This window comes from Bubalus bubalis, chromosome 9 (assembly GCF_019923935.1).
Source record: "Bubalus bubalis isolate 160015118507 breed Murrah chromosome 9, NDDB_SH_1, whole genome shotgun sequence".
NCBI lineage: Eukaryota > Metazoa > Chordata > Mammalia > Artiodactyla > Bovidae > Bubalus > Bubalus bubalis.
In genome coordinates this window covers 20,224,576-20,251,242 of record NC_059165.1, presented here as the reverse complement: position 1 = coordinate 20,251,242, position 26,667 = coordinate 20,224,576, and the positions used below count along the sequence as shown (strand labels likewise).

At 39.1% G+C, this 26,667-nt stretch overlaps 1 protein-coding gene across 5 annotated transcripts in view; it reads left to right on the top strand.

Annotated features, from left to right (window-relative positions):
* Positions 1–26,667, top strand: part of ADGRV1 (adhesion G protein-coupled receptor V1) — a 543,743-nt gene that overhangs the window by 249,298 nt on the left and 267,778 nt on the right. The window contains exon 85 of one of the 5 annotated variants that reach the window (XM_044947305.2): positions 1,303–1,782. The exons of the other annotated variants lie outside the window; for them this stretch is intronic. Coding sequence (XP_044803240.2) covers positions 1,303–1,434 — 132 coding nt within the window. The 3' untranslated portion in view covers positions 1,435–1,782. Of the gene's footprint in view, positions 1–1,302; positions 1,783–26,667 lie in introns of those variants that run through there. 5 annotated transcript variants of the gene reach the window in all.

Below are 26,667 nucleotides of genomic sequence, written 5' to 3'. Positions count from 1 at the left end.
CAGCAGCAGAGAAGTCTTAAAAAAATACAATTTGACCTGTTGTTCTTTGGCTAAAAGAATAAAATTTCTCTAGATGGCCTCAAGAGTTTGAGTTGTGAATCTTTTGCAGGCAGGTTTCCAAGACCATTTGGTTTTAGTCTTTATTTCTGGCCTAAGTTGAATGACTTTTGTGGGAAAGGGCAGAATGGAAATGTCATGGCCTCTGACTTCCCCTCAGGACAGTGTGTAAGTGAGGGAGTCAGTCAGCAGGAAGAGAATGTGAGTCTGTCTCTGCTTCTAGAAATATCAATCTAGAAATATATATTGTATCTAATAGTCTTGCTTTACAAGGCAAAAGATTCTGCTTTAATCTGGAATTTATGCCATTCAAGCATCTTTGAGAACCACTGACTATAAATTACCAGCAGGTGGCAGTAGACGATTTTTCTTTTCCCCCCAAAACTGGTTTTTGGTCTCTAGCAAAGATGGAATTTGAATCTGCCTGCCAGCGTAGGAGATTCAGGAGATGTGGATTTGATCCCTGGGTCTGGAAGATCTCCTTGGAGTAGGAAATGGCAACCCAGTCCGGTATTCTTGACTAGAAAATTCTATGCACAGAGGAGCCTGGTGGGTTACCTACAGTCCGTGGGGTCACAAGGAGTCGGACATGACCGAGCATACCTAACTGAACTGAAAGATGGATTTCGGTAGAAAACTTGAGACTTTTTTTTCTCAGCACTTCTTTGACTGGGCTAAAGAGTATTCTACTGCAGCTTAGAAAATAGGCATTTGTGATTTTCTACTTCTCCTCTTTTATCTCCTTTGTTCAGAATTGAGCTCATGAGCCTGAAAGGTACTGTGAGAAAGCTTATGCATCACTAACTTGGACTTCCCTGGCCTCCCTGGAGGCTCAGATGGTAAAGAATCTGCCTGCAGCGCAGGAGACTCGGGTTCGATCCCTGGGTCAGGAAGATCCCCTGGAGAAGGTCTTGGCAACCCACTCCAGTATTCTTGCCTGGAGAATCCCATGGACAGAGGAGCCTGATGGGCTACAGTCCATGGGGTCACACAGAGTTGGACATGACTGAGCAACCAATACTTTCTTCTTTACTTACTTTTCAGCTTGGACTATATCTTTCTATCACTTATCATTTATAGTTAAATTCAGGGACATAACATTATTTTCGTTATATTTATGTTGTTATAAGCTTTGAGAAGTGAGTTGTTACAGGAAACTCTGTTTATTGAAGTGTCAGGGAAGTTTTGAGATCCAGTCTGAGTTTTCATTATTGTTTACTTTTAAAGTATGTGCTTTTCCTTCAGTGCCGAGTTAATGTTTCTCGTTCATCTGAAAGAAGGACAAGAAATCGTGAGACCATTATCTTCAAGCTTGAAGGAGAAGAGAGCAAACACATTTTCATGGCATTGGGTGCTATTTCTCGGAAAAACATCTAATTATATCTTTGAAATTTTTATCTTAGAATCACATTGCCAGCCCACGTGTGCCCTGATAAGGCTGGTAAACAGCTAGGACAAAGGACAAGTTTGCAGTTCAGGGTTCTCAGTTCTGGGGGTTCTGTCAGGAAAAGCAGTTCTCCAAATCTAAAAAAAGAACAGAAGTTTCCTCATAGAAAACATGACGATAAGATAGAACTGCATTTACTGTGATTAATAAACTTAACCAGGGCAAAATGTTTGAGTTCCCCCCCCCCCGATTATTTGTTTTTGTTTGTTTGCATGGCCTAAGCATGGGGGTTTCCCAAGTGGCATGGTGGTAAAGAATCCGCCTGCCAATGCAAGAGACGTGGGTTCGATCTCGGGATCAGGAAGATCCTCTGGAGTAGGAAATGGCAACCCAGTTCAATATTCTTGCCTGGAAAATTCCATGGACAGAGGAACGTGTCAGGCTACAGTCCAGGGAGTTGCAAAGAATCGGACGCGACTGAGCACGCGCACGCGCGCGCGCACACACACACACACACACACACACACACACGGCTTAAGCACATTTTTCTGAAGCTGAAAAGCAAATTAGTCTAGAAAAAAATGTGTATAAAAGTACTCTCTGAATTCAGATGATGCCACATATCTGAAAATTTGATTTGAATTATTGGTAGCTGCTTGATGTCTAGGAGTTTTAGCTTGCATAGGCCTTCTCCTTAAGAAGGGACCAGGAAATCACCTTAAAATTCAGAGGACTGTCCTCTGGAATTTAGCAAAAGTTCACTGTCAGTGATATGTACAGTTTTCTCATTCATTCTGTAATGTTTTGAGAGGTCATGTTGCCATGTCATTTTGTTTCCTGGGTGGGATCGTGCTCAGATCTTCCTGCCAGTAAATTCTGCTTTAAACTGCAGTTTATTTTATTTTAGCCTTGAGTATCTGCATCTTTGAGTCTCAGGATCATTGGCTGTACATGACAGAAGCCAGATGCTTGCTGTGACCTCTTCAATACTGGTTCCTTGTGGCTACTCCAGGGTCTGGTTTCTCTCCTGGCAGCTTGCATTGCTGTGTTGAGACTGTCAGCTCAAGAAGGTCATTGTGTGTGTAGGATCTGGAAACATGTATCTGATAGGCATGTTTTTGTGGATTGAAGCAGGGTCAGATGGCAGTTGTAAAATGTTCATTACTCAGAACAGATTTTTCATTAAATCTGTTTTGGTCAATAGCTTGTTAAGCAGAGTATCCTTTGTTATTTTTGCTTTTGTTATTTAAGAAAAAAGAAATTTAAAAATTTAAGTACAAAAATCAAAATTGAACCTTGCTTTGAGGCCGGGAGCTTGAGAAGCACAAATATTACTATTCAGTATAACATTTATGATCTTATATTAGTGCAGATGTTAAATGGAGTAGGAAAGTGTTTCCTGAAGTTTGATGTAGGCATCTTGTTAAAATTCAAATACTAATTATTAAGTGTGGGTAGGTTTCTGATTTCTGTTTATTGAGGCATTAGGCTAGCTCTATCAGAGAAGAATCTGCCTGCAATGCTGGAGACCCAGGTTATATCCCTGAGTCAGGAAGATCCCCTGGAGAAAGGAGTGGCAACCCACACTCCAGTATTCTTCCCTGGAGAGTTGCATGGACAGAGGAGCCTGGCGGGCTGCAGTCCATGGGGTTGGAAAGAGTCGAGCATGACTTAGTGTGTCTGACTAACACTTTCATTATTTCATTCTGGTTGTTGATGCTGCTACTGCTGTGTTGCTGTTATTGTTATTATTATTACTTAACCCGTAGTATTAACCTGTTTTCTTTACTATAAAATTATTTGTTGAAGAAATTCCACTAATTAAATTTTTGCTATCATTTAAAGTCTCATTGCCTTGAAACCATTGACAAACATTAATGTTTCCTTCCTGAAGAAGAAACTTCTGCTTCTGTTTCCTTCTGGTTTTCTTTTCCTCCCCCCCTGGGTTACTAAGGGGGTTCCCTGGTAGCTCAGTTGGTAAAGAAGCCGCCTGCAGTGCAGGAGACGCCAGTTCGATTCCTGGGTCGGGAAGATCCGCTGGAGGAGGGATAGACTATCCCCTTCAGTATTTCTTGGGCTTCCCTTGTGGCTCAGCTGGTAAAGAATCCGCCTGCAGTGTGGGAGACCTGGGTTCCATCTCTGGGTTGGGAAGATCCCCAGGAGGGTTATTAAGATACTCAGACAAAGGAACTCATGTAGGCCTGAGAGTGCAGACCAGGCTTTTATTTTGGTCTTTCTCATAGCATTTCACATTTCCAGAACTTCTCAGTGTTGTTTTTGGACATAAATCACCAGAAGGAAAGTATAACCAGCCCCGTCCCCCATTTCTTTCCTCTGTAGAGCTTGTAAACACTCCTACTTCAATAGTATTGAGTATGTAGGGCTTTTATTTTTGTACAAAAAATTTTCAGGTATTTAACCGTATCTTTCCTTTATGTAGACATTGACTTGGTGAACATGAATAAAGAGCATTCTACACACAGCCATGAATATACATTTGAGTTCAGCTTATTAAACTATTCACTTCTAGTTTAGGTATGCTCATTAATGTGGCCAAGATATCACCACATTCATGATTATGAATACCCATTCAGCCATCCAGTGGTGAAATTAAAACAAAAATTTGAACATCCCCCATCAGAATCATCAATCATCTGTGAACTCACGCGCTTCCATCTCATCTACCCTATGACAGTGTTGAGATTGTGCAGCGGGAAATACCAGGCAAGATATACACACATGAAGCGTGTAAATAACAGTCTGAAAATGACCCTTATGGTAAGAACCAAGCTGTATGTTAGCTGTGGGTGGGGGCCCCAGCTTGAAAAGTCTCCCTGGAGTGAGTAGAATCAGACTCGGTTGTTTAAAAGATGGATGAGATGTGAAGAAACAGGATGTGGCACATTCTAGGCAAGGGAAGACCAGGAATAAAGACCCGAAGGCTATAGCGACCCTGGGAGTCCCACTTAGGAAAGGCCTGCTAGAAAAGCCAGCAACAGGTAAGGTGGTTGCATATTATGTAAAAACTGATGGGAGACAGCGATGGAGTAGTCCAAAAGAGCACAGCATTAAAGGATTAATCTGGCAATTAGAGATTAGATTGAAAATGGATTCAGGCAGGAGAAAATGGAATTCAGGAGATCAGTTTTGAGAGGCAGGGTGGGCAGTTTTGCCATCATCTGGTTATGGTGCATCATGAGCTTGGATAGTGGCACTGGCAATGAAAATTCAAAGGAAAGAATTGAACGAACACAAACACTCTGTTTTGGACTTCTCTGGTGGTCCAGGGGTTAAGACTCCGCACTCCCAAAGAGAGGGGCATGAGTTTGATCCCTGGTCAGGGAACTAAGATCCTCTATGCTGCTGTTGCTGGCAAAACAACCCCCCCTCCCAAAAATAAGAAAAACTTGTTTGCTCTATGAAAGTGTTACTGTTTCAGTTTTATATTTAAATCAGTACAAAAGTCACATTGTAAATTTTATCTTATTTAATGTAACAATAAACATTAATATAGTACCTACTGAGCATTAAATGAGGTTGATACTAATACTCTTCCTATTTTACAACGGAAGAGACTGAGGCAGGAAGAGTTTTAAGTTATTTGTTCTAGGTCATGTAGTGATACATGAAAGAACTGGAAATGGAAGGCAAGCAGCCTTTAACCCTGGGCTTCCCAGGTGGCTCAGTGGTAAAATAATTCGCCTGCCAATGCAGGAGATGCAAGAGATGTGGGTTCAATCCCTGGGTTGGAAAGATCCCCTGGAGAAGGAACTGGCTACCCACTCCAGTATTCTAGCCTGGAAACTTCCATGGACAGAGGAACGTGATGGGCTGTAATCCATGGGGTCACAGAGTTGGACAAGACGGCATGCATGCAGCCTTTAGCTGTTACGTACACCGCCTCATAAGTCATGAATTAATGGGATTTACTCTATCACCAAAAAGGTAGAGAGCCTTTTCTATTAAGTCATTTGACTTACATGGAAAAGACTGAAAGTTTTAATAGATGGAGAGGGACACATGCAGTTTGGGGCATTAGGGATTTGGAGTTCCTGTAGCACATTTAAGCTAGTGACTTAAACGTTAGCTATGTAGACAAATGTTAACACTAAAGTAGTTCTTTGGTACAGGTTGCAGAGAGAACCTGATTCCAGAATACGCATAACTGATGTCACAGGGACTTGCCTTTAAGGCACTGAACTGTGCAAAAAGAGATTTACATGTTTTGCTTTATTCATTCCTTATAACAACCAGATGAGGTGGGCACAAATAGAAAGAATGGGCCTAAGAGAAAATCAGTCACCTGTCTCAACCTTCAGAGCTAGAACGTGGCAGCTGGAACAGTTCAAACTCAAGTCTGTCTGCCTCCAAAACGTCTGTGTTTAAGACCTTGTGCCCTGTGGAATGAGAAGGGTCATTAGAAGCAGCTAACTAAAAGCACAGTTAAAATTTCTGAGGCCAAAGAAGAAAAAAGGTTTCAAATGGGAGGATTTAGGATCGGTGGGAGATTAGTCCTCCAGTTTGGCAAGAGCGGGATCACTGGAAACCTTGGTGAGAGATGATGAATAATAAGACAAGGCTGGGGAGTTCAGTAGGATGGAAGGAAATAGAAGTGCTGTTTCAGGCCACACCTGAGGGAAGTGCGGCCGTGAAAGAAGGGGGCTTTTGGGGCAAAGAAAGTGGAACAGCTCTGGCCCCTCTGATATAAAAAGCTTGCAGCTTTTTAAGGGGAGGGTTTCCTTCTCTCCCATCTGACCGCCCCGGGGCCCATTGGTATTTTTCTTTTCCTGAGATAGAACTTTCTATAGCAGTTTGATGGAACGGTGATAGGAATTAGTAAATTTCTCTCTGGTCCATGTTTTTATTTATGCTTTTTGATTACTTTGAAATTTTTTACTCCTAAGGCAAGTTGACTCCCTCCTCTCCTGCCTAACCTCCTAATTACGTTATATCTAGGAGAAGATGAAAGTCTAGTTTGAGCTCCCCACCCCCATTTCTTGAATCCAAATTTTTTGATGACCTTATATTTTTGGCATTATTATTATTGAATTTTGCATGAACTTGTAATCCATCATGAAGAAAATTTGTAACTAGTGATTATCAAATAATTTGATAATCCAGTCTTTCAATATAAATGAAAATATTAATATTATGCTTTTCACAGGTATGTGCTTTAAGGGATTAAGTTGATACTGGTCTTTAAAATGGAAGAAAACTTGAATATTGATCAAAGTATTGAATTGCAGAAGAAATAATATATTTTATGTTTGATTTCTAAGAATACATTTTGCTTAAATATCACATATTTTTCTTAAAAATCTTCTAATAATAAAATCTAGCTCTCTTTTTTTTTAGCAAGCCTTCAAAATTCAGCTCAATTGTAAACTCACTCAATTGAAAGTAAGTGGATGCTAAAGAAACAAAAATAGTATCCTGGTCACACTACTGGGAAATTCAAACTTTCCCAAGTGCTGAAGCTGCAAAGCTGCAGAAAGAGTGAGTAATATTCTGAATGAGGCTACAGTGACATTATCATGTTTGCAACATGGCTTCTGTTACTAGGAAAAATTGTGAAGCAAATCCAGACTTTACCAGAAAATACCGGTTTGGAATCTTGTATTACAGCCTCAAAAACATAAACTATCCTTGACTTTTACAAGACTTCATTTGATTTCCCGAAGTAGGGAAACATCAGCGTCTGAGAAAAAAAAATGTTTTTATGAATGTTTAATGATAGCTCTAAAGAACTTTAACAAATATGGAGTGTAGGAGGAAGAGTCCCATTTTTGGAATTGAAGGGACAAATGGGGTAATATCCCAGGGCTGCAAGTGAAAAATCTTTGGAAAAATAATAAGAATATATGCCTTGCAGAGTTGTTAAGATAATCAGTCACATTCAAAAAGCCTGAAGCACAGGGCCTGGGGGGCAAGCAAGGGACAAAGTCTGAGGGGAAGGTAGTTCCTGCTGTCACACACTGCAGGGTCCCACTGGGTTCTTCTCTGAGTCCAGTGCTCCTAATGCCCCTAGGACAACTGAGCCTGCTTTTCTCTGCTGAAGGTTTTCTTAAATCAATAGCAGGGGCAGTGACCATTTTTTCAGCCCCACCCTTTTTATATAATCAGCTCTATCATGCCTGTTACCACACCTCTCACTGTATTATCCCAGAAAGGCTTTTATGCTAGTCTGCAATATCTCTAGACACTGTATTAATTGTGTTTTGTTTTATTGTTCAAATGTGAGTTTTTTTCTCCTAATCTTAAGTATTTTCTAGGTGTTTGTGTCTTTATTGCTTGTATTGAATTGTTAGAACCTTAGGAACTGTAGAGAGACAGATGGACGGATGGATGGATAGATGAATAGATAGATACCTATTTGAAAAAAAAAATAGCTATGTGTGTGTCTGGTTTGACCTTGTGGATGTGCATTTGAAATTTGGAATAAGGATTTATAAAAAATTTTCTTGAAGTATAGTTGATTTGCAGTTTCTGCTATACAGCATAATGACTTGGCTATACATATATATTCTTTTTCATTTTCTTTTCCCTTATGGTTTATCACAGGATGTGGACTATCGTTGGTGGTGTTATACAGTAGGACCTTGTTATTTATTCTTCCTGTATATACTAACTGCATCTGCTAATCACAAACACCTAATCCTTCCCTTCCCCAGCCCCACTTCCCCTTGGCAACAACACGTCTGTTCTGTGTCTCTGAGGCTGTTTCTGTATCATACCTATGTTCGTTTGTGTCGTATTGTAGATTCTGCATGTAAGTGATATCACATGGTATTTGTCTTCCTCTTTTTGACTTACTTTGCTTAGTATGATAGTCTCTAGATCCATCCATGATGCTGCAAATCTGCAAATGTCATTATTTCATTCCTTTTTATGGCTGAGTAATATTCCATTGTGTTATATATACACCATATCTTCTTTACCCATTCATCTCTCAGTCAAGGACCATAGGGTGCATGTATTTTTTCCAGTTGAAGTTTTATCTGGGTATATCCAGCAGTAAGATTGCTTGGTCATATGGCAGCTCTATTTTTTAGTTTTAGGCTTTTGTGGAACCTCTATACTGTTTTCCATAATGGCTATACCAGTTTACACTCCCATCCACAGTTAAGAGGATTCCCTTTTCTTCACACCTTCTCCAAGATTTCTTATTTGTAGACTTTTAAATGATGGCCCTCTTGACTGGTGTGAGGCAGTACTCTTTGTAGTTTTGATTTGTTTGCTAGTGATTAGCAATGATGAGCATCTTTTCATGTACCTCTCGCCATCTGTACATCTCCTTTGGAGAAATGTCTTCAGATCTTCTGCCCATTTTTTCAGTTGGGTTTTTTTTTTTTTTTTTTGATATTGAGTTGTGGAATGTTTGTATATTTTGGAAATTAAGCCCTTCTCAGTTACATTATTTGCAGATATTTTCATGTCTGTAGGTTTTTTTTTTCTTTTGTTTATGGTTTCCTTTGCTCTACAGAAGCTTGTAAGTTTGATCAGTTCCCATTTGCTTATTTTTGTTTTTATTTCTCTTGAGAATACACATATTTTTTTTAAACATAGAAACACTATTTAATGATATAGTACTGCTAAGGACTACCATAAGCACTTGATCTGCGTGGTTCCATGCAGTCCTTAAAACACTCTCTGGAACCATCAGTATTATTAGGATTGCCTCTGCATTGCACATGAGAAATCTGAGACCCCAAACAGTTACATTACTTGTCCTAGGTCCATGGCCCCATCTCTGTCCGCAAAGGACACCTCAGAACCCATCAGCGGTGCTTTTCCCTCCTCTTTCACAGCACATAGTATGTTCCCCTGCAGACATGAAAAAAAAAAAAGAATAGCCTTGTTAAGATAGAATTCACATGCCGTATATTTCACCCATTGAAAGTGTATAATTCAGTGGCTTTCAGTATATTCACAGAATTGTGCACCCACTTCCACAGTTTTATTTTTGTAGTTTTTATGGAGGTATAGTTAACATTTATTCATGTACTGATCTTGTTCGTAGGTATCTCTTTAATCTTTATAGCTTCTTGACATCTTGCTTCCTTTAGTGGATCTTTTCAATGAGTGGCCCTCACCGAATTGGTTTCTGCATTTCCATACACATCTGTAAGTCCCAGGAAGTTGTGCCTGAGTTTCAGCTGCTTGCTCTGTCAACAGTGTCTTATATGTAATTGTCTATCTGCCTAACTGAGCTTTAAGTTTCTGAGCAAAGAGATTATTCTTTTTTTTACATTATATACTATTCCCAAAAGGTATATAAGAGGGCCAGCAGTTACCCAAGTAAAGTAGCCTTTTCTTTCAGGTTGTGAGTCGTGTGAGTTTAGAACCATCCTTCTGGCAGAGTCTGGTTTGGGAGCATCTTCCAAGAACATGGGCTCTGTGTTCTGCCAGGAATGAAGAGGAATTTGGTTTCAGGCACTCTGTTTTAGTTGTCAAGGTGAATGTTAGTTCTAAGGGTGGGTGTTACTGCCAAATAGAAACATTTACATGCCACGTATCAACAACCAAGTGCATTTCCGAAGATAGCGTGTGCAAGTGCTTTCGTGGGTTTGGCCTGGAAACAGAGAAATTCTGCTGCCATCCCAGAGCTCCCCTCTCAGCCCCACCTCATCCCAGAATATGCCCTCACTCCTCTGGAATACAGAAATCAAAGCCGAGTGAAAGTCAACTTCTAAAATGATATTCTCATTTTTTGCATTTTTTAAAGTTCTATTGGTATGAATATTCCCCTTCAAAAACATGTATAGTATTAACCGTATTTGGGGATTTAAATGCATTGTATCTCTCTGCTTCCAGAAGACATCTCAGTTGTATCCTCTTCTGACAGTCTTTACCTTTTTCATGCTCATCTCTTTTTTATAGTAACAGCCAAGTTATTGGGTTGGCCAAAAAGTTCGTTCAGATTTTTTCATGATGAAACGTTTATTACCCACGACTTTACTCTGGCCCCTTTCTTTATAATCTATTTTTTTCTTAGCAGCCAGAATAGTGCTGTTAAAGACTAAATCAGCTCAAGTCCTCTCCCACCTAAAATCCTTCAGTGACTTCCTACTGGAAATAAGAAACTTCTGACCTGCATCCAACAGGCCACGAGGCTCATCAACTGCCTGGATCGCTCTTATCTCCTCCCATCTCCACCCGTTCACCCAGCACCAGGGACAGTGGACTCTTCTCAGGTCATTAAATGTGCCACTTCCTTTTTATCCGGGTCCTGGGTTCCAGTTGATCTCTAAGCCTGGAAAGTTCTGCACTACTGCTTTGCTCATTCATATATTTATTCATCCATCCTTCATTCACATATTATCAGCTCACACGTTGTCACTTCCGAACAGCCTCCCTGAGTGGCCCTCCCACCCCACAATATCTCATCATCATTATGTGTACTTCATGCCGTATATCCGTATCTGAATTCTCTTGTTCATTTACTGTATTCATTCCTCTCCTCGCTCCCTACTTCCTGCCTCCTAAAACATAAACTCTATTAGACCAGGACTCCCTGTGCTGTGTTTCTAGCAGCCATAAAAAAAACTTTTGGGATCATATTAGATTTCTAACAAAAACTATTTAATGTAGTAAGCAATGAGATGGAAGGAAATTGTAGTCTTGCTCCTACTGAACATCTTCAGTTTAAACGTAACCCACTGCCATTTTCTCATGAAAATAAACTTCCCATATTCTCAATCCCTTAAAGAAAAACCAGAATATTTAAAAATAGATTATTCGTGTTCTTGAAGAACTGTAATGTTCTAGTGAGCTACAACTTAGAAAAAAATTACGTTATAAGTCTTGGTTTATAATTTAAGTATGTTCAATTCAAGATTAGTTTTTCCACACAAGTAGTTATAACGAGACATTAAGATCCCAAACCAGCTACTGAAACCCTTTAACTCTTTATCCGACTATTATGGATTCTAATAGTAACTTTTCTTCATGTATAAACACATTCTGATTTCTGTCTGGGAACTTCAAGAAAATCCTTGCTGCTTCCACAGCCTCTGGTACCTGGTTTGCCGTCCTTCAGAAGTCCATAGAGGAACTTCCCTGGCGGTCCGGTGGCTAAGACTCTGTGCTCCCAAAGCAGGGGGTTCAGGTTTTATTCCTGATTGGGGAACTGGATCCCATATCAATAATGAAGAGCAAAGATCTTATGTGCTGCAAATAAGACACAGCACAGCCAAATAAATAAAAATAATTTTTTTTTAAGTCCATAGAAGCTGACCTGAGGGTTCAGAATGGGGTAGGGAGAGGAGAGAGGAGCTCAGGGGGAGAGGAGCTCCAGGGGAGAGGCAGATTTCTTGAGCCCCGCTTCCTGAATTTGGATAAATGCTTCTGTACATGAGTTGGATAGCAAATCTGAAGGGTTTCTAGAGCTTGTGGACATCGTGTTAAGATAGAGATTTGGTTCATAAAGCAGAGTAGCTTTATTAACTTCTTATTGACAAGCAAGGTTAGAGATGAGAGAAGTACCACTGGAATACACAGAATAAGTTTTTCTGTACTCTGTAATAAAATCGCTGTATCACATAGGAATAACATTTTGTGTTGAGTGTAGACACTCAGGAGAGATAGTAACCAATTATAATAGCTGCTTCTAATAAATAGTTCACTAATAAGTGTCTGTAAGTGCCAAAGTAATTAAAATGGGCCACTAAAAATAAGGATGTAAGTATCAAGGTTGTCACATTGGATAGTGTGTTGAAATTAGGGCTTTGATGAAATAACCCAACACACTGTGATATGTCTAGATATAACGAACAATCCTGCCTTGTTTAGGTCATGTTTTTAATCATTATGAAACCACTGTTAGTTTCTGAGCTTATTGCACATACGTGATACCACATCCCCAAAGCCTTTGAATCTATGCGTAACGGAAAGCATTCATTTCTATGCCTGGTATTACAAGTGGGTTAATTTGATATAGCAATCACAAAACCCCATTCTGTTCCTCCAGAAATTTTTAAAAAATTAGAGCCTTTGCCTTTACAGAGTATGGTTTTGTACCTCGGAAATCTTTAGATAAAAATGTGAAAGTATTGGTTAAATTCCTTTGCCTCTTTGAATCTGCCTAGAGAAGTGTTCAATAAATATTTGTTTTACCAGGGCAATATAAGCATGTTAAATTATATAAATAGAGGCGTATAGGTATTGCTTACACAGTTTCTTTATTCCACAGCGGTACAAAGGCCGGAGGCGTTTAAGAGATTAACCCCAGGAAGACAGAGTGGCAAGAGTTCCGCTGTCAGCTCAGGTCATGGTCATAGCTCAGGTCATGGTCACGACTGCTGTTAACTCACTGGGTGCTTGTGGCACTCCATAAACCCGGTCTTATGTTGTACAAACCGTCCATACTTGAGCAACTCGCAACTCTTAGGATTAGGGATTGCTCTTTGAAAATGTTTGTCAGGGTTAATTATTGAAGGCTCTTGTATGAATGTAGAGGAGTCAAATGAGGGCAGGTGGGTCTATCTACTGCCTCTTGTTTGAGTCTAAGTCAGAGCAGCAGAAAAAATATATTTATTCTCTAGGTAGCCAAAAGAAAAGGGCCTTTCCTGAAGTTTTTGTGGAAACCCAATTTAAATTTATCTCCTTGTGTATATATAAACCACCTTTCATTGTTCACATTTTGCAAGCGTTTAATGTCATATGTAACATTCAGCTCTTTACTACGAAAGGCAGACATAAATGAGATGTACTTTAGACACTGGAGCATTTATAGTCTTCTACAGTGGGGAATAAACATGTAAATAAAAGAATGCAGTAGAGTGTGGTAGGCGTATGATTGTAGTCTGTGCAGCATACAGTGGGAAACCAAAAAAGGGGAGTTATTAAATCTTTCCAGAGTGAGGAGTGGGGTCAGGAGAATCTTTGTAAGATGAGAGTACTAAAGCTGTTTTGAAAGATAGAAGTCTTTACCAGGAGGAATCTACATATAATTAAAATACAGACATTAGTAAAGGCAGAGGAATGGGCTGTGTCTGGCAGGATTGCAAAAAGTATTGCTCTACATTGCATGCTATTTATTTTGCAAGGCTTTAGGGGTGGATCAACTAGTTAAGGGTTGATGGTGAGAAAAGAAGAATGACTTCTGCTGCAGACCTGGAAGACATGGAGAATAGTCTCCAGAGCAGAGCAGAACTGATACTTGGGGAAGGAGCAGGAAGCAAGAATTTTATATAGGTTTTTCTAGGATACAGTTTGTATGCCAGAGATATATGTCTGTGTCTCGTGAGAGTTTTTCTTAGAAATGTGTTGACTAGTCTAACCAGAAAAAGGCTAACACATCCAATTCTGTACCACTGCTTATAAAAAAAAAAAAAATGAAAAGTCTCTACTCTATAAAGTATCAATAAAAGTTCATTTTATTCTTTTATTAATGCATGAGGTAATACCTCCGGAGAAGGTAATGGCAACCCATTCCAGTACTCTTACCTGGAAAATCCCATGGACGGAGGGGCCTGGTAGGCTGCAGTCCATGGGGTCACTAGGAGTCGGATACGACTGAGCAACTTCACTTTCACTTTTCACTTTCATGCATTGGAGAAGGAAATGGCAACCCACTCCAGTGTTATTGCCTGGAGAATCCCAGGGACGGGGAGCCTGGTGGGCTGCCGTCTGTGGGGTCGCACAGAGTCGGATACGACTGAAGCGACTTAGCAGCAGCAGCATTATGCATGGACATAGAAAGCTACTTCATATTTTAAAGAATAATTCCTCAAAACAACCCTGATGAACTTTTTGTTGTTAGTTTTAGTTAAAAAAATAGGAAAAAGCTGATCAGGTATAAAGTATTTTTCAGTGTAATTTCATATATAGTCTACAATCGTATGTTAAAGACCCATAAAGGCATAAGTCTCTCTCTATATATATATATATAGATATCTCACAATATTTAAACTCAGATCAGTGGTCATGTATGGATGCGAGAGTTGGATTGTGAAGAAAGCTGAGCTCCGAAGAATTGATGCTTTTGAACTGTGATGTTGGAGAAGACTCTTGAGAGTCCCCTGCACTGCAAGGAGATCCAACCAGTCCATTCTAAAGGAGATCAACCCTGGGTGTTCTTTAGAAGGAATGATGCTAAAGCTGAAACTCCAGTACTTTGGCCACCTCATGCAAAGAGTTGACTCATTGGAAAAGACTCTGATGCTGGGAGGGATTGGGGGCAGGAGGAGAAGGGGACGACAGAGGATGAGATGGCTGGATGGCATCACTGACTCGATGGACGTGAGTCTGAGTGAACTCCGGGAGTTGGTGATGGACAGGGAGACCTGGCGTGCTGCAATTCATGGGGTTGCAAAGAGTCGGACACGACTGAGCGACTGAACTGAACTGAAGTGAAACATATTTATACAGGCTTCCCAGATGAAGTTAGTGCTAAAGAACCCACATGCCAGTGCAGGAGACTTAAGAGATACTGGTTTGATCCCTGGGTCGGGAAGATTCCCTGGAGGAGGGCATAGCAACTCACACCAGTATTCTTGCCTGGAGAATCCCTCAAACAGAGGAGCCTGGTGGGCTACAGTCCGTGGGGTTGCCAAGAGTCAGACACGACTGAATTGATTTAGCACACACACACAAATGTTTCAATACAGCACTACGTTTGCCCTTTAAGTAAGTCCTAAGGACAGAATTCTCCCCCCTCCCCCCAAAAAAAATCTCCAGAGGAATTATGGTAACTTTAATGGTATAATGATAGGAAATATATCCTGTGCGTTTTTTTCCATGGTACTACTCTTTGTGAATTTACTATTGAATTCATATTCTTGGGGTAAAGATAGAATTCAAAGCACAGAGAAAGGCAGCAAAAATACCCCAGGAAAGGATTTGTGGTATCGTTTAAAATTCAGTGTGTGTAACTTTTTTCTAAGTTATTAATAGGCTTGGGAACAACAATATAAGCCATTTTTCCTAAATAGAAGCTAGTCTGAGAGAATAGACTTCCGTCCGAAGTGGCCGCTGTTAGGGAGAGGGGAAGCTGAATTCAAACAGTTTTGTGAGAAACTGGAAAAGAGGAAGCAATTCAGCTTCCCAATCGGTCCCTGATATTTGATTTACTCTCTTTGGAGTTTACAAGTAGCTGCCAAGTTACGTATAACGCACACTGACTAATCCTGGGAGGCCTCTCCCAGTTGATGTCTGCGTCAGTGGTGGTCATGAGAGAGGAAGCAACTTGGGGAAAAGATTGTTTACCACTTTGGTTTGACATGAAATTAGAAGATTAAAGTGAGTGGTTTAAGACACCCTGGAATACTGTTTTGTATAAATTTAAAAGATCTACTTAGGATCTAGTCCTAAATGTTAATTAGAATCTCATTCTTTTTTTCTTTTTTTTAAGGATTTTTCAATGTGGACCATTTTTAAACTCGGGCTCCCATTGTGGCTTACCTGCAATACGGGAGACTTGGGTTCGATCCCTGGGTTGGGACGATCCCCCAGAGAAGGGAATGACTACCCACTCCAGTGTTCTGGCCTGGAGAATTCCATGACTGTAGAGTCCATGGGGTTGCAAAGAGTCGGATACGAGTGAGCAACTTGCACACTTTCACATTTTTAAAGTCTATATATTGAATTCATTACAGTTCTGCTTCTGTTTTATATTATGGCTTTTTGGCTGCCAGGCATGTGGGAAATCTTTAGCTCCCTGACCAGGGATTGAACCCATAACCCTTGCATTGGAAGGTGACGTCTTAATCGCTGGACCACCAGGGAAGTCCCTGAGATCTCATTCTTCAGAGTACCTTTTTACCATTTCATTGGGAGGGTAATTATAAAAAGTCAAAGACATAACTTTTCATAAATACCTCTTATCTTTAGAGTGATTATAAATTCTGCATGAAATTTAGCAGATAATCAGACTGGCTAACAAACCCCCAAGTAGTCACAATTGTGTCTTCAAGAAGGTTATAACCTAAGAAATGCTGGGGCCATTTGTACAGATATGGAACCAGAGAAAGTAAGGAGAGCCTGAAATCAGCTACATGTGGTGTATGGCTCTCACACATTCTTTACACTTTTCCCTGCTTACACATGATAATTTACTTGATGGGGAGGACTCAAACCACTTTTGTTTATTTGCATCTCTTTCTGCGGAAAGACTGGAACAAATGGGAAAAGAAACCATTGACCAGCTGCGTGTGAGTAATTCTTTCCCTGGAATAAGCCTACCTCAGCTTTCCGGGGGAGGATGGCTTGGGGAAGGTGTTGTAGAAACAAGGTCACAGACCCAGACAGGTTTGAAAGGAGGCTTTTGCCTCTGTTCACCCCGTCTGCAAGCAGGCGGAAGGCAAGGGAGCACCCAGCAGCAAAAGCAGAGTAAAACCTACACATTCACTTGCAGGGTTCACACACTACTCAGGAGTAAAACCTAAGATTCTCTACCCCTACTCTCTCTCCAGAAGTCACTGTGAGAGCTACAGGAAAGATGAGTCTTATGCCTACAAGTAAACACACTTCACACGTACATCGGAAGTGAGGTCCAAGTGCACATTTTGAAAACAAGTATCGCTGAACAAGATGAGATATAAATTTGAAAGGAGATTTGCAAAGAAAAGAACTAAAGGTTTTCATTCAGATAAATAAATAAGGCATCATATTGTGGGAGTAAAACAGTTAGGGTATTTTGTTAGCTTTGTCGTTGTTCAGTCGCTCAGTTGATCTGACTCTTTGCGACCCTATGGACTGCAGCGCACCAGGCTTCCCCGTCCTTCACTGTCTCATGGAGTTTGCTCAGATTCATGTTTATTGAGTCAGTGATGGCCATCCGACCGTCTCATCCTCCGCCACCCGCTTCGCTTCAATCTTTCCCAGCATCAGGGTATTTTCCAATAAATAAAGCCTTTTAAGAGCCAGTTTCTGGATTTTTTTCCAATTGTATTTATATACCTTCTGGAGAGGTGATGACATTGTTAATAATATCCTTTTTAAGTTCCTGTTATAATTCAGAAATTTTAACAATGGCTACTTCATTCTGTTCTCAAAGTAGTGAACTTGGTAGGCATTGTTGTCTTTATTTTATAGCTAAGACTTAGAGTCTCACAGAATGTAATTAAATTTGCCCAACATGCTGCCGCAACTACAAAGCAGGACTAAGATTTGAATCCGTGTGTGTCTGATTGTCTTCAATCCACTGAACTACCCACAAGCGTGTCTGCACGTGTATGTCACAGGTACGTGAATGTGTGTCAGATAGAGTGGTGCTTTTCCCTTTTCTGTGAAATTGCTGAATGCTTTAGCCAGATAGATGAAATTGAAACAGTCAGAGTTGGAAGGTGACTCTTAGTGAGAAGAAAGCCTTTTGAGTAAAGAGAACAGCATGGATAAAACCTTGCGTTTAAGAAAGTACTGCTAAGCTAAGTCGCTTCAGTCGTGTCCGACTCTGTGTGACCCCATAGACGGCAGCCCACCAGGCTTCCCCGTCCCTGGGATTCTCCAGGCAAGAACACTGGAGTGGGTTACCATTTCCTTCTCCAATGCATGAAAAGGAAAAGTGAAAGTGAAGTCGCTCAGTTGTGTCCAACTCTTAGCAACCCCATGGACTGCAGCCTACCAGGCTCCTCCGTCCATGGGATTCTCCAGGCAAGAGTACTGGAGTGGGGTGCCATTGCCTTCTCTGAGGAAAGTACAAGATGTGTTTTTAAAATCCCTACCCAGAGTAGGACATTGTGACTGACATGCCTCATTTTTGAATGAGAGTGTCGAGGGGAAAGCTTGGAAAGTCAGATCCAGATAAGCTTATGAGAGACCTTGACATCTCAGTTTGAGAAGCTGAGGCTTTACTTTGCAGGCATTGGAATTGGTCAGAGAAATTACACAATCAGAAGGTCCGTCCCAGAGCCATCTCTCGACTCAGCTTGTTTGGGCATATGGAATTACTAACTTAAGCAGTTCCTCAGCTGTTGACAGGAGCAGCAGCATCCCAATATGTCAGTTTTCTGGAGACTGTTGTTGCTGTTAAGATATGGTAATAATCTCAAGTTTCCCATTCCTTTGTAGTGTCTTATCCTTATAAGTGAGTTTGCACTGAAAAGTGGACAGAGTTTAGCAGTGACCTTTTCTGATCAGTGACTGCTCTTATAAACCCCATGCTTCTGTGTGGCCCTGCAGAGTTCTGACATCCCTGCTATGACTCTTTCAGTTCAGTCCAGTCACAGTCGTGTCCGACTCTTTGCAACCCCATGAACCGCAGCACGCCGGGCCTCCCTGACCATCACCAACTCCTGGAGTTCACCCAAACTCATGTCTGTTGAGTCGGTGTTGCCATCCAACCATCTCATCCTCTGTCGTCCCCTTCTCCTCCTGCCCTCAACCTTTCCCAGCTTCAGGATCTTTTCAAATGAGTCAGCTCTTCGCATCAGGTGGCCAAAGTATTGGAGTTTCAGCTTCAGCATCAGTCCTTCCAGTGAACACCCAGGACTGATTCCTTTAGGATGGACTGGTTGGATCTCCTTGCAGTCCAAGGGACTCTCAAGAATCTTCTCCAACACCACAGTTCAAAAGCATCAATTCTTCGGTGCTCAGCTTTCTTTATAGTCACTCTTTGGGGAAACTTAAAACTCTGCTTGGTGATGTTCTCGTCATATCTGGATGATGTCTGGGGCTGCTTGTTTGCCAACTCGGACTCTGAGGGTGAATACCAATGTGAGAAATTTTATTGTACATTTCATCCCTAGTTGGTAATTGATGGAATATAGAATCCCAGGTACGGCAGAGCCTGGTGGGCTGCCGTCTATGGGGTTGCACAGAGTTGGACACGACTGAAGCGACTTAGCAGCAGCAGCAGCAGCAGCATTGTATTTCTTGGATTCTACCTCAGTGCATTGCCAAGAAACTGCTGGATTCCACCTGTGCAATTTGTTAAAAGAAATTAAATGATGTCTTCCAGGAAGAGTTCACATTTGCTCATTATTTCTGGCTTAAGTTTAGGAGAAAGAATAAAAATTAGTTAAGACCAGAGCACCCAAAACAGTGTTGCCGGAAATTATGACCCTGTTACTTTGACATTTTGTGTGTATGTAGCAAAGGGGTCCAATTATTGGGCTGCTAATAATATTATTTAAGAACTCATTAAATGTGCTACCATTTAATAGACTTGGTCTGATCACAAACCTTCATTAAAAGTCTTAGAAAATTGTTATTAAATCTTGTATTTTTCCATAAAAGTCACATCATTGGATAACTCGTGAGAGATGGACTTTGGCCTGTGAGTCACAGGAAAGGACAAAGATTGGGTATTGTGTTTGAAGGATGCTCAAAATTTGTAGTGTTTCATAGATGTCCCTGTAGTATTAATGCAAAAGTTTGAAAATAAATCTGGAAAATGCTTAGTGATTGGAAAGAAGAGATACCAAGAATAAGATTTGTAGATTTCATCATTAACATTTGACTACAAGTTAACTTTTACTAAGGATGAAGTCAATGGAAAAATGTCTAAAATTCACTTTTGAGAGAAAATTCCAGATTTTCTCATAGGGGTAAAGCCATTATCTCTTCCATTAGTATATTCACCTCCAAACAAAAAGCTATTTCTGGGTTTTAAAATTGAATATTTTGATTTAGGGTAATTATTTTAAAAGAAATACTTTTCTCATTTCTGAAAGCAGTTTTTCAAAACTTCATTGCTTCTCTGTGTGTCTTTCTCATTCATTTTGGAGGTGAAGATAGGAAATAATAATGAACACTCCCCTGAAAAGTAGATATTTTAATCTCTTTTAAATCCCCATTTTACAGATGTAGAGACAGACTTTCCCATAGTCACCTGCCTGAGTAGCTGAGGAAGCTGTGACTATAACTTGTATCAGGCTCATTTCAAAACCTGTTTGTTTGTTTTTTCCTATTACACATATACCTGTCTATATATTTTTAATGACTGACTTTTAAAAGCTTCTGTTCAATTTCTTGTTTAATACGTTCAAGAAAGCTATTGTTCTGGATGGGAAAACACCACCTGTGCCCAGACAGGCCTTTGGATGCACTCACCACTTACCTGTTCAGACATGATAAATTGCTCACTGCGTTTGCATTTCAAGCTAGAAAATATATACCTTTTATTTTTCTAAGGGGCTTGTATATATGGATTAAGTCCATACAAGATAAGAAACAACATCCAAAAATACATAGATCTTTTTAAGTAATAAGTACATAATAAATATATAGCAAACAAGTAATTTTTAACAAGAATAGAAATGGTATTTCGAAATTCTAAAATAGTCTATCAGGGTCCTTAATATTGTGTTGAATTAAAAAGTCTTACTTTAAAAAGTGTCTTTTTTTTTTTTTTTTTTTTTTAATTTATTTTTTTAAATTTTATTTTATTTTTAAACTTTACATAACTGTATTAGATTTGCCAAATAGCAAAATGAATCCGCCACAGGTATACATGTGTTCCCCATCCTGAGCCCTCCTCCCTCCTCCCTCCCCATTCCATCCCTCTGGGTCGTCCCAGTGCACCAGCCCCAAGCATCCAGTATCGTGCATCGAACCTGGACTGGCAACTCATTTCATACATGATATTTTACATGTTTTATTACTCTATTCGTAATTAGAGTCTGTAAATTAAGGAGTTTTTTTCTAATAATATTTCTATGAAAATAGCAATGCAGCAAAAAAGAATGCCATCTTTACTTTGAAAGTTCAAACTTTGAACAGTTATTGGATATGTCCTTAAAACTACTGTTTGCCTTAATTATCTCTGAATTGATTTAGTTTAACAATATTATTTTAAAGAATCATTTTTCTTTCTAAAAAAATTTTCAAATGAATCCTAATAGATTTGAAGTGATGGAGATATTACATATTCGTCTCTGGGAATCAGAAGGAAGGTCATATCTTGCTCTGTCTTCTAGAATAGCTGCATAGTAGCTCAGGCCTAGAAGAAGAGAGACAGCAAATATGTGCTGATTCTTAATTAGTTGTCTGGTATTTTCCCCTATTTTTCATATTATTTAAATAATTATAAAGTCCAATATTGAGTTGTATAGAAAACATTGGTCTGCAGATCCCTAGTTAGTACTTTGAACATTTCATTTTGATTAATGGTTTTCTTACCAACTGGCCCTTTTTTATCATACACAGTTCCCTTTCATGGACTTCCCTGGTGGCTCAGACGGTAGAGTGTCTGCCTACAATGCGGGAGACCCCGCAGGTTCAATCCCTGGGTCAGGAAGATCTCCTGGAGAGGGCAGTGGCACCCCACTCCAGTATTCTTGCCTGAAAAATCCCATGGACGGAGGAGCCTGGTAGGCTGCAGTCCATGGGGTCGCAAAGAGTCAGACACTTCTGAGCAACTTCACTTTCTTTTCCTTTTTTTCCCTTTCACAGCTTCCAGATTTAACTGGAGAAATATTCGTGCCATGTTAGTCTCAGAATTACATTTTTAGAATAAAAATATTTTCATGCACTTTAACCTCACTGGCATTATCTAAGTGGTTTTCATAAAGGTTTTATTGACCTAAACTAAGATTTCTCAACCTCTGCATTATTTTGGGCCAGAAAATTTGTTGTGAGGGACCATCCTGTGCATCGTAGAATGTTTAACACCGCCCCTGGCCCCTGCCTATTAAATGCCAGCAGCACCCTGCCACCCAGCTGGGATAACTAAAGATGTCTTCAAGGCATTATCAGATGTTTGCTGAGGACCAAAATTGCCTGCAGTGGAGAGCCAGTTCTTTAGACAGTCAGTCTATTCCTTTTATCATTTTTACCTACATGCTTTATGAAATGTATCCTGTTTTTATGTTTTCTTTCAGTTCTATTGAAATATAATTGATATACAGCACTGTATAATTGCAAAATGTGTAGCAAAACGATTTAACTTACATACGTCATGGAATGATTACTACCTTGTTTAGTGAACATCCATCATTTCATGTAGACACAAATAAAAGGAAAAATTTCCATGTGATGAGAACTCTTAGGATTTACTCACTTAATGACTTTCATGTGTCACATACAGCAGTTTTAGTTTTATTAATCATATTGTACATTGCATCCCTAGTACTTATTTATCTCATACCTGGAAGTTTGCACCTTTCAGCTGCCTTTGTGCAATTCCTCCTACTCTTATCTCTGGGAACCACAAATCTGATCTCTGTTTTTCTTGTAAGTTTTTTTGTTGGTTGGCTTTTGAAGAATAATTGACCTAGAACACTGTGGCAGTTCCTGGTGTGCAATATAGTGATTTGATATTTCTGTATATTTCAGAAAGATCACCACAGTAAGTCTAGTTAACATCTGTCACTGTATGAAGGTATTACATCATTATGGACTGTATTCTCCACACATACACTACATACCTGTCACTCATGTATTTTGTAAATGGAAGGTTGTTCCTCTTAATATCTCTTACCTATTTCTTTCTTCCTCTTCTTTCCCCTTTAACAAACTCCTTTTGTTCTCTGTATCTATGACTCTGCTTATGTTTTGTTTTGATTGTTCATTTGTTTTGTTTTTTATATTCCACATACAAGGGAAATCATACAGTCTTTTTGTCTGACATATTTCACTTGTCATAATACCTTCTAGATCCATCAGGTTGTTGCAAATGGCAAGACTTCATTTCTTTTATGGCTAAGTAATATTCCTTTGTTTATTTACACCTCCTCTTCTTTATCCAGTCATCTGTTGATGGACACTTCGGTTGCATCCATATCTTGGCTATTGTAAATAATGCTGCAGTGAACATAGGGATGCATATATGTTTTCTAATTAGTGTTTTTTGTTTTCGTCAGATAAGTACCCAAGTAGAATTGCTAGATCATACATTAGTTCTATTTGTAATCTCTTTTGGAACCTCCATACTGTTTTCCACAGTATCTGCACCAACTTGCATTCCTACCAACAGTGTGTGAAGGTTCCCTTTTCTCCACATCCTTGCCAGCATATGTTATCTGTGGTCTTTTTGATAATAGCCGTTCTGACAGGTGTGGTATGATATCTCATTATAATTTTGATTTGCATTTCTCCAGTGATTAGCAATGTTGAGCATCTTTTCATGTGCCTATTGGACATCTGTATGTCTTTAGAAAAATGTCTATTCAGGCAGGTCCTTTGCCCATTTTTAAATGAATTGTTTGGTTTTTTGTTGCTGAGTTATCTGAAATCTTTGTATATTTGGATATTAACCACTTTTTGAATGTATCATTTGCAAATATCTTCTACCATTCAGTACACAGCCTTTTTCATTTTGTTGATAGTTTTTCTTTGCTGTGCAGAAGGTTTTTAGTTGGGTATGGTCTATCTGTTTAGTTTTGCTTTGTTTTCCATGTCTGAGGAGACAGATCTAAAAAAAAAAAAAAAAAGAAATGTTGCTAAGACTAATGGCAAAGAGTATACTGCCTGTTTTCTTACAGATATTTTATGGATTTGGGTCTTACATTTAAGTCTTTAATCTGTTTTGAATTTATATTTGTGTATCATCTGAAAAAGTAGTCTGATCTTTTGCAGGGAGCTGTTCTGTTTTACCACTACCATTTGTGGAAGTGGCTGTCTTTTCCCCATTGGATATTCTTCCCTCCTTTGTCATTGGTTAATTGTCCATGTAAGTGTGAATTCAATTCAGGGCTTATTATTCTGTTCCATTAATCTGAGTGTCTGCTTTTGTACCAGTACTATGCTGTTTTGATGACTGTAGCTTTGTAGTATAAGCCTGAAGCCAATGAGTGGCTTCTCCACCTTTTTTCCCTCATGTTTTCTTGTTTTTGTGTTTTATTTTGTTTTGCTATTTGGGGTCTTTTGTGTTTCCATACAAATTTCAGAATTACTTATTCTAGTTTTGTGAAAAATGCCATGGCTATTTTGATAGGGATTTCATTGACTCTTCAGATTGCTTTGATTAGTATGTTCATTTTAGCAATATTAATTTTTCCAGTTTATGAGATTGGTATGCCTTTCCACATGTTTGTGTCATCTTTAATTTCTTTCATCATTGTCTTACAGGTTTTGAGTATAGATCTTTTACCTCCTTAGATTTATTCCTGTTTATTTTACTCTTTTTGATACAGTTGTAAAGGGGATGGTTTTAATTTCTCATTCTTTTAATTTGTGGTTAGTGTGTACAAATGCAGCAGATTTCTATATATTAATTTTGTATCCTACTACTTTACTAAATTCATTGATAAGTTCTAATCAATTTTTTGGTGGTGTCCTTAGGTCTGTATATGCTCATGTCATCTCAAATAGTGACAGTTTTACTTCTTCCTTTACAACTTGAATTCCTTTTATTTTTTCTTGTCTGACTGCTGTGGCTAGGACTTCCAATATTATGTTGAATTAAAGTGATCATTCTTATCTTATTTATGATCTCAGGATGTGCTTTCAGCTTTTTGCCCTTGCTTGTGACATTAGCTGTGAGCTTATCATATATGACCTTTATTATGTTCAGGAATGTTCCCTCTATACCCACTTTATGGATTTTTTGTGTGTGAGTAAATGTTGAATTTTGTCAAAAGCTTTTTCTGCTTTTGAGATGATCATATGACTTTTATCCTTCACTTTGCTAACATGTGTATCACGTTGATTGATATGTGGATATTGAACCATACCTGTGTCCCTGGAATGAATCCTTCTGGATTATGGTGTATGATTCTTTTAATGTATTGTTAGATTTGTTTTGCTCATATTTTGTTGAATATTTTTACATCTGTGTTTATCAGTTATATGGACCTGTGATTTTTTGTGATATCTTCATCTGGTTTTGGTATCAGAGTGATACCAAATGAGTTAAGATGCGGCCTTTACAATTTTTTGGAATATTTTGAGAAGAATAGGTGTTTACTCTTCCTTAAATGCTTGGTAGAATTCGTCTGTGAAGTGTCTAGTCCTGGACTTCCATTCACCATTTTTTAAGTTATTGATTCAATTCCATTCCTGGTTAGTCTGTTCATGTTTTCTATTTATTCCTAATTCAGTTTTAGGAAATGGTACATTTCTAGATAGACATGAGTTTGAGTAAACTCCGGGAGTTGGTGATGGACAGGGAGGCCTGGCATGCTGCAATTCATGGGGTCGCAGAGTTGGACACGACTGAGCGACTGAACTGAACTGAACTGAGGTATTTGTCCATTTGTTCTAGGTTTTCCATGTTATTAATGCGTAACAGTTCATAGTAATTTCATATGACCCTTTGTATTTCTGTGGTATGAGTTGTAACTTTCTCATTTCTCATTTTATTTATATGACCCCTCTCTCTTTTTTACCTAATGACTCTGGCAAAAGGTTTATCAATTTTCTTACTTTTATGAAAAAGCAGCCCTTAGTTTCATTGATCTCTTCTATTTTTTGAACTGTGTTTCATTTATTTTTGCTCTGATTTTTATGGTTTTGTTTTTTCTACTAACTTTGTATTAATTTGTTCTTTTTCTAGTTCCTTTAGGTATATGGATAGGTTTTTTTTTTTTTTTCTTGTTTCACGAGACAGATTTATATTGCTATAAACTACCTTCTGAGAACTACTTTTGCTGCATCCCATGGGTTTTAGATTGTTGTGTTTTTGTTTTCGTTTGTCTGTAGGCATTATTTCTTAGTTGATTTCTTCAGTGACTTATTGGTTGTTTCAGTTCAGTTCAGTTGCTCACTGGTTGTTTAGTAGCATATTGTTTAGCTTTTTGTCATAATTGATGTCTAGTCTTACAGCATTGTAGTTGACAAAGATGCTTGATATGATTTTAGTTTTCTTAAATTTGCTGGGGCTTGTTTTGTGGCCTAGCACATGATTTATCCTAGAGGGTGTTGCATGTGACTTGAAAAGAATGTGTATTCTGCTACTTTTGAATGGAATGTTTTATATATGTCTATTAAATCCATCTAATCTAATCTGTCCAGAGGAGGAAATGGCAACCCACTCCAGTATTTTCGCCTGGAGAATTCCATGGGTGGAGGAGCCTGGTGGGCTCTAGTCCATGGGGTCACAAAGAGTTAGACACGACTGAATGACCAACACAATCTAATGTAACACTTAAGGCCAATGTTTTCTTATTGATTTTTTGTCTGGAAGATCTGTCCATTGACATAAGTGGGTGTTTAAGTCCCTTACTATTCTTGTATTACTGTTAAGTTCTCCCTTTTTTTTGCTAATATTTGCTTTATGCATTTAAGTGCTCCTATGTTGCATGCACGTATATTTACAATTGTTGTATCTTCTTGCTGGATCAGTCTCTTTATCATTATGTAATGTCCTTCTTTGCCTCTTGTTACAGCCTTTGTTTAAAATC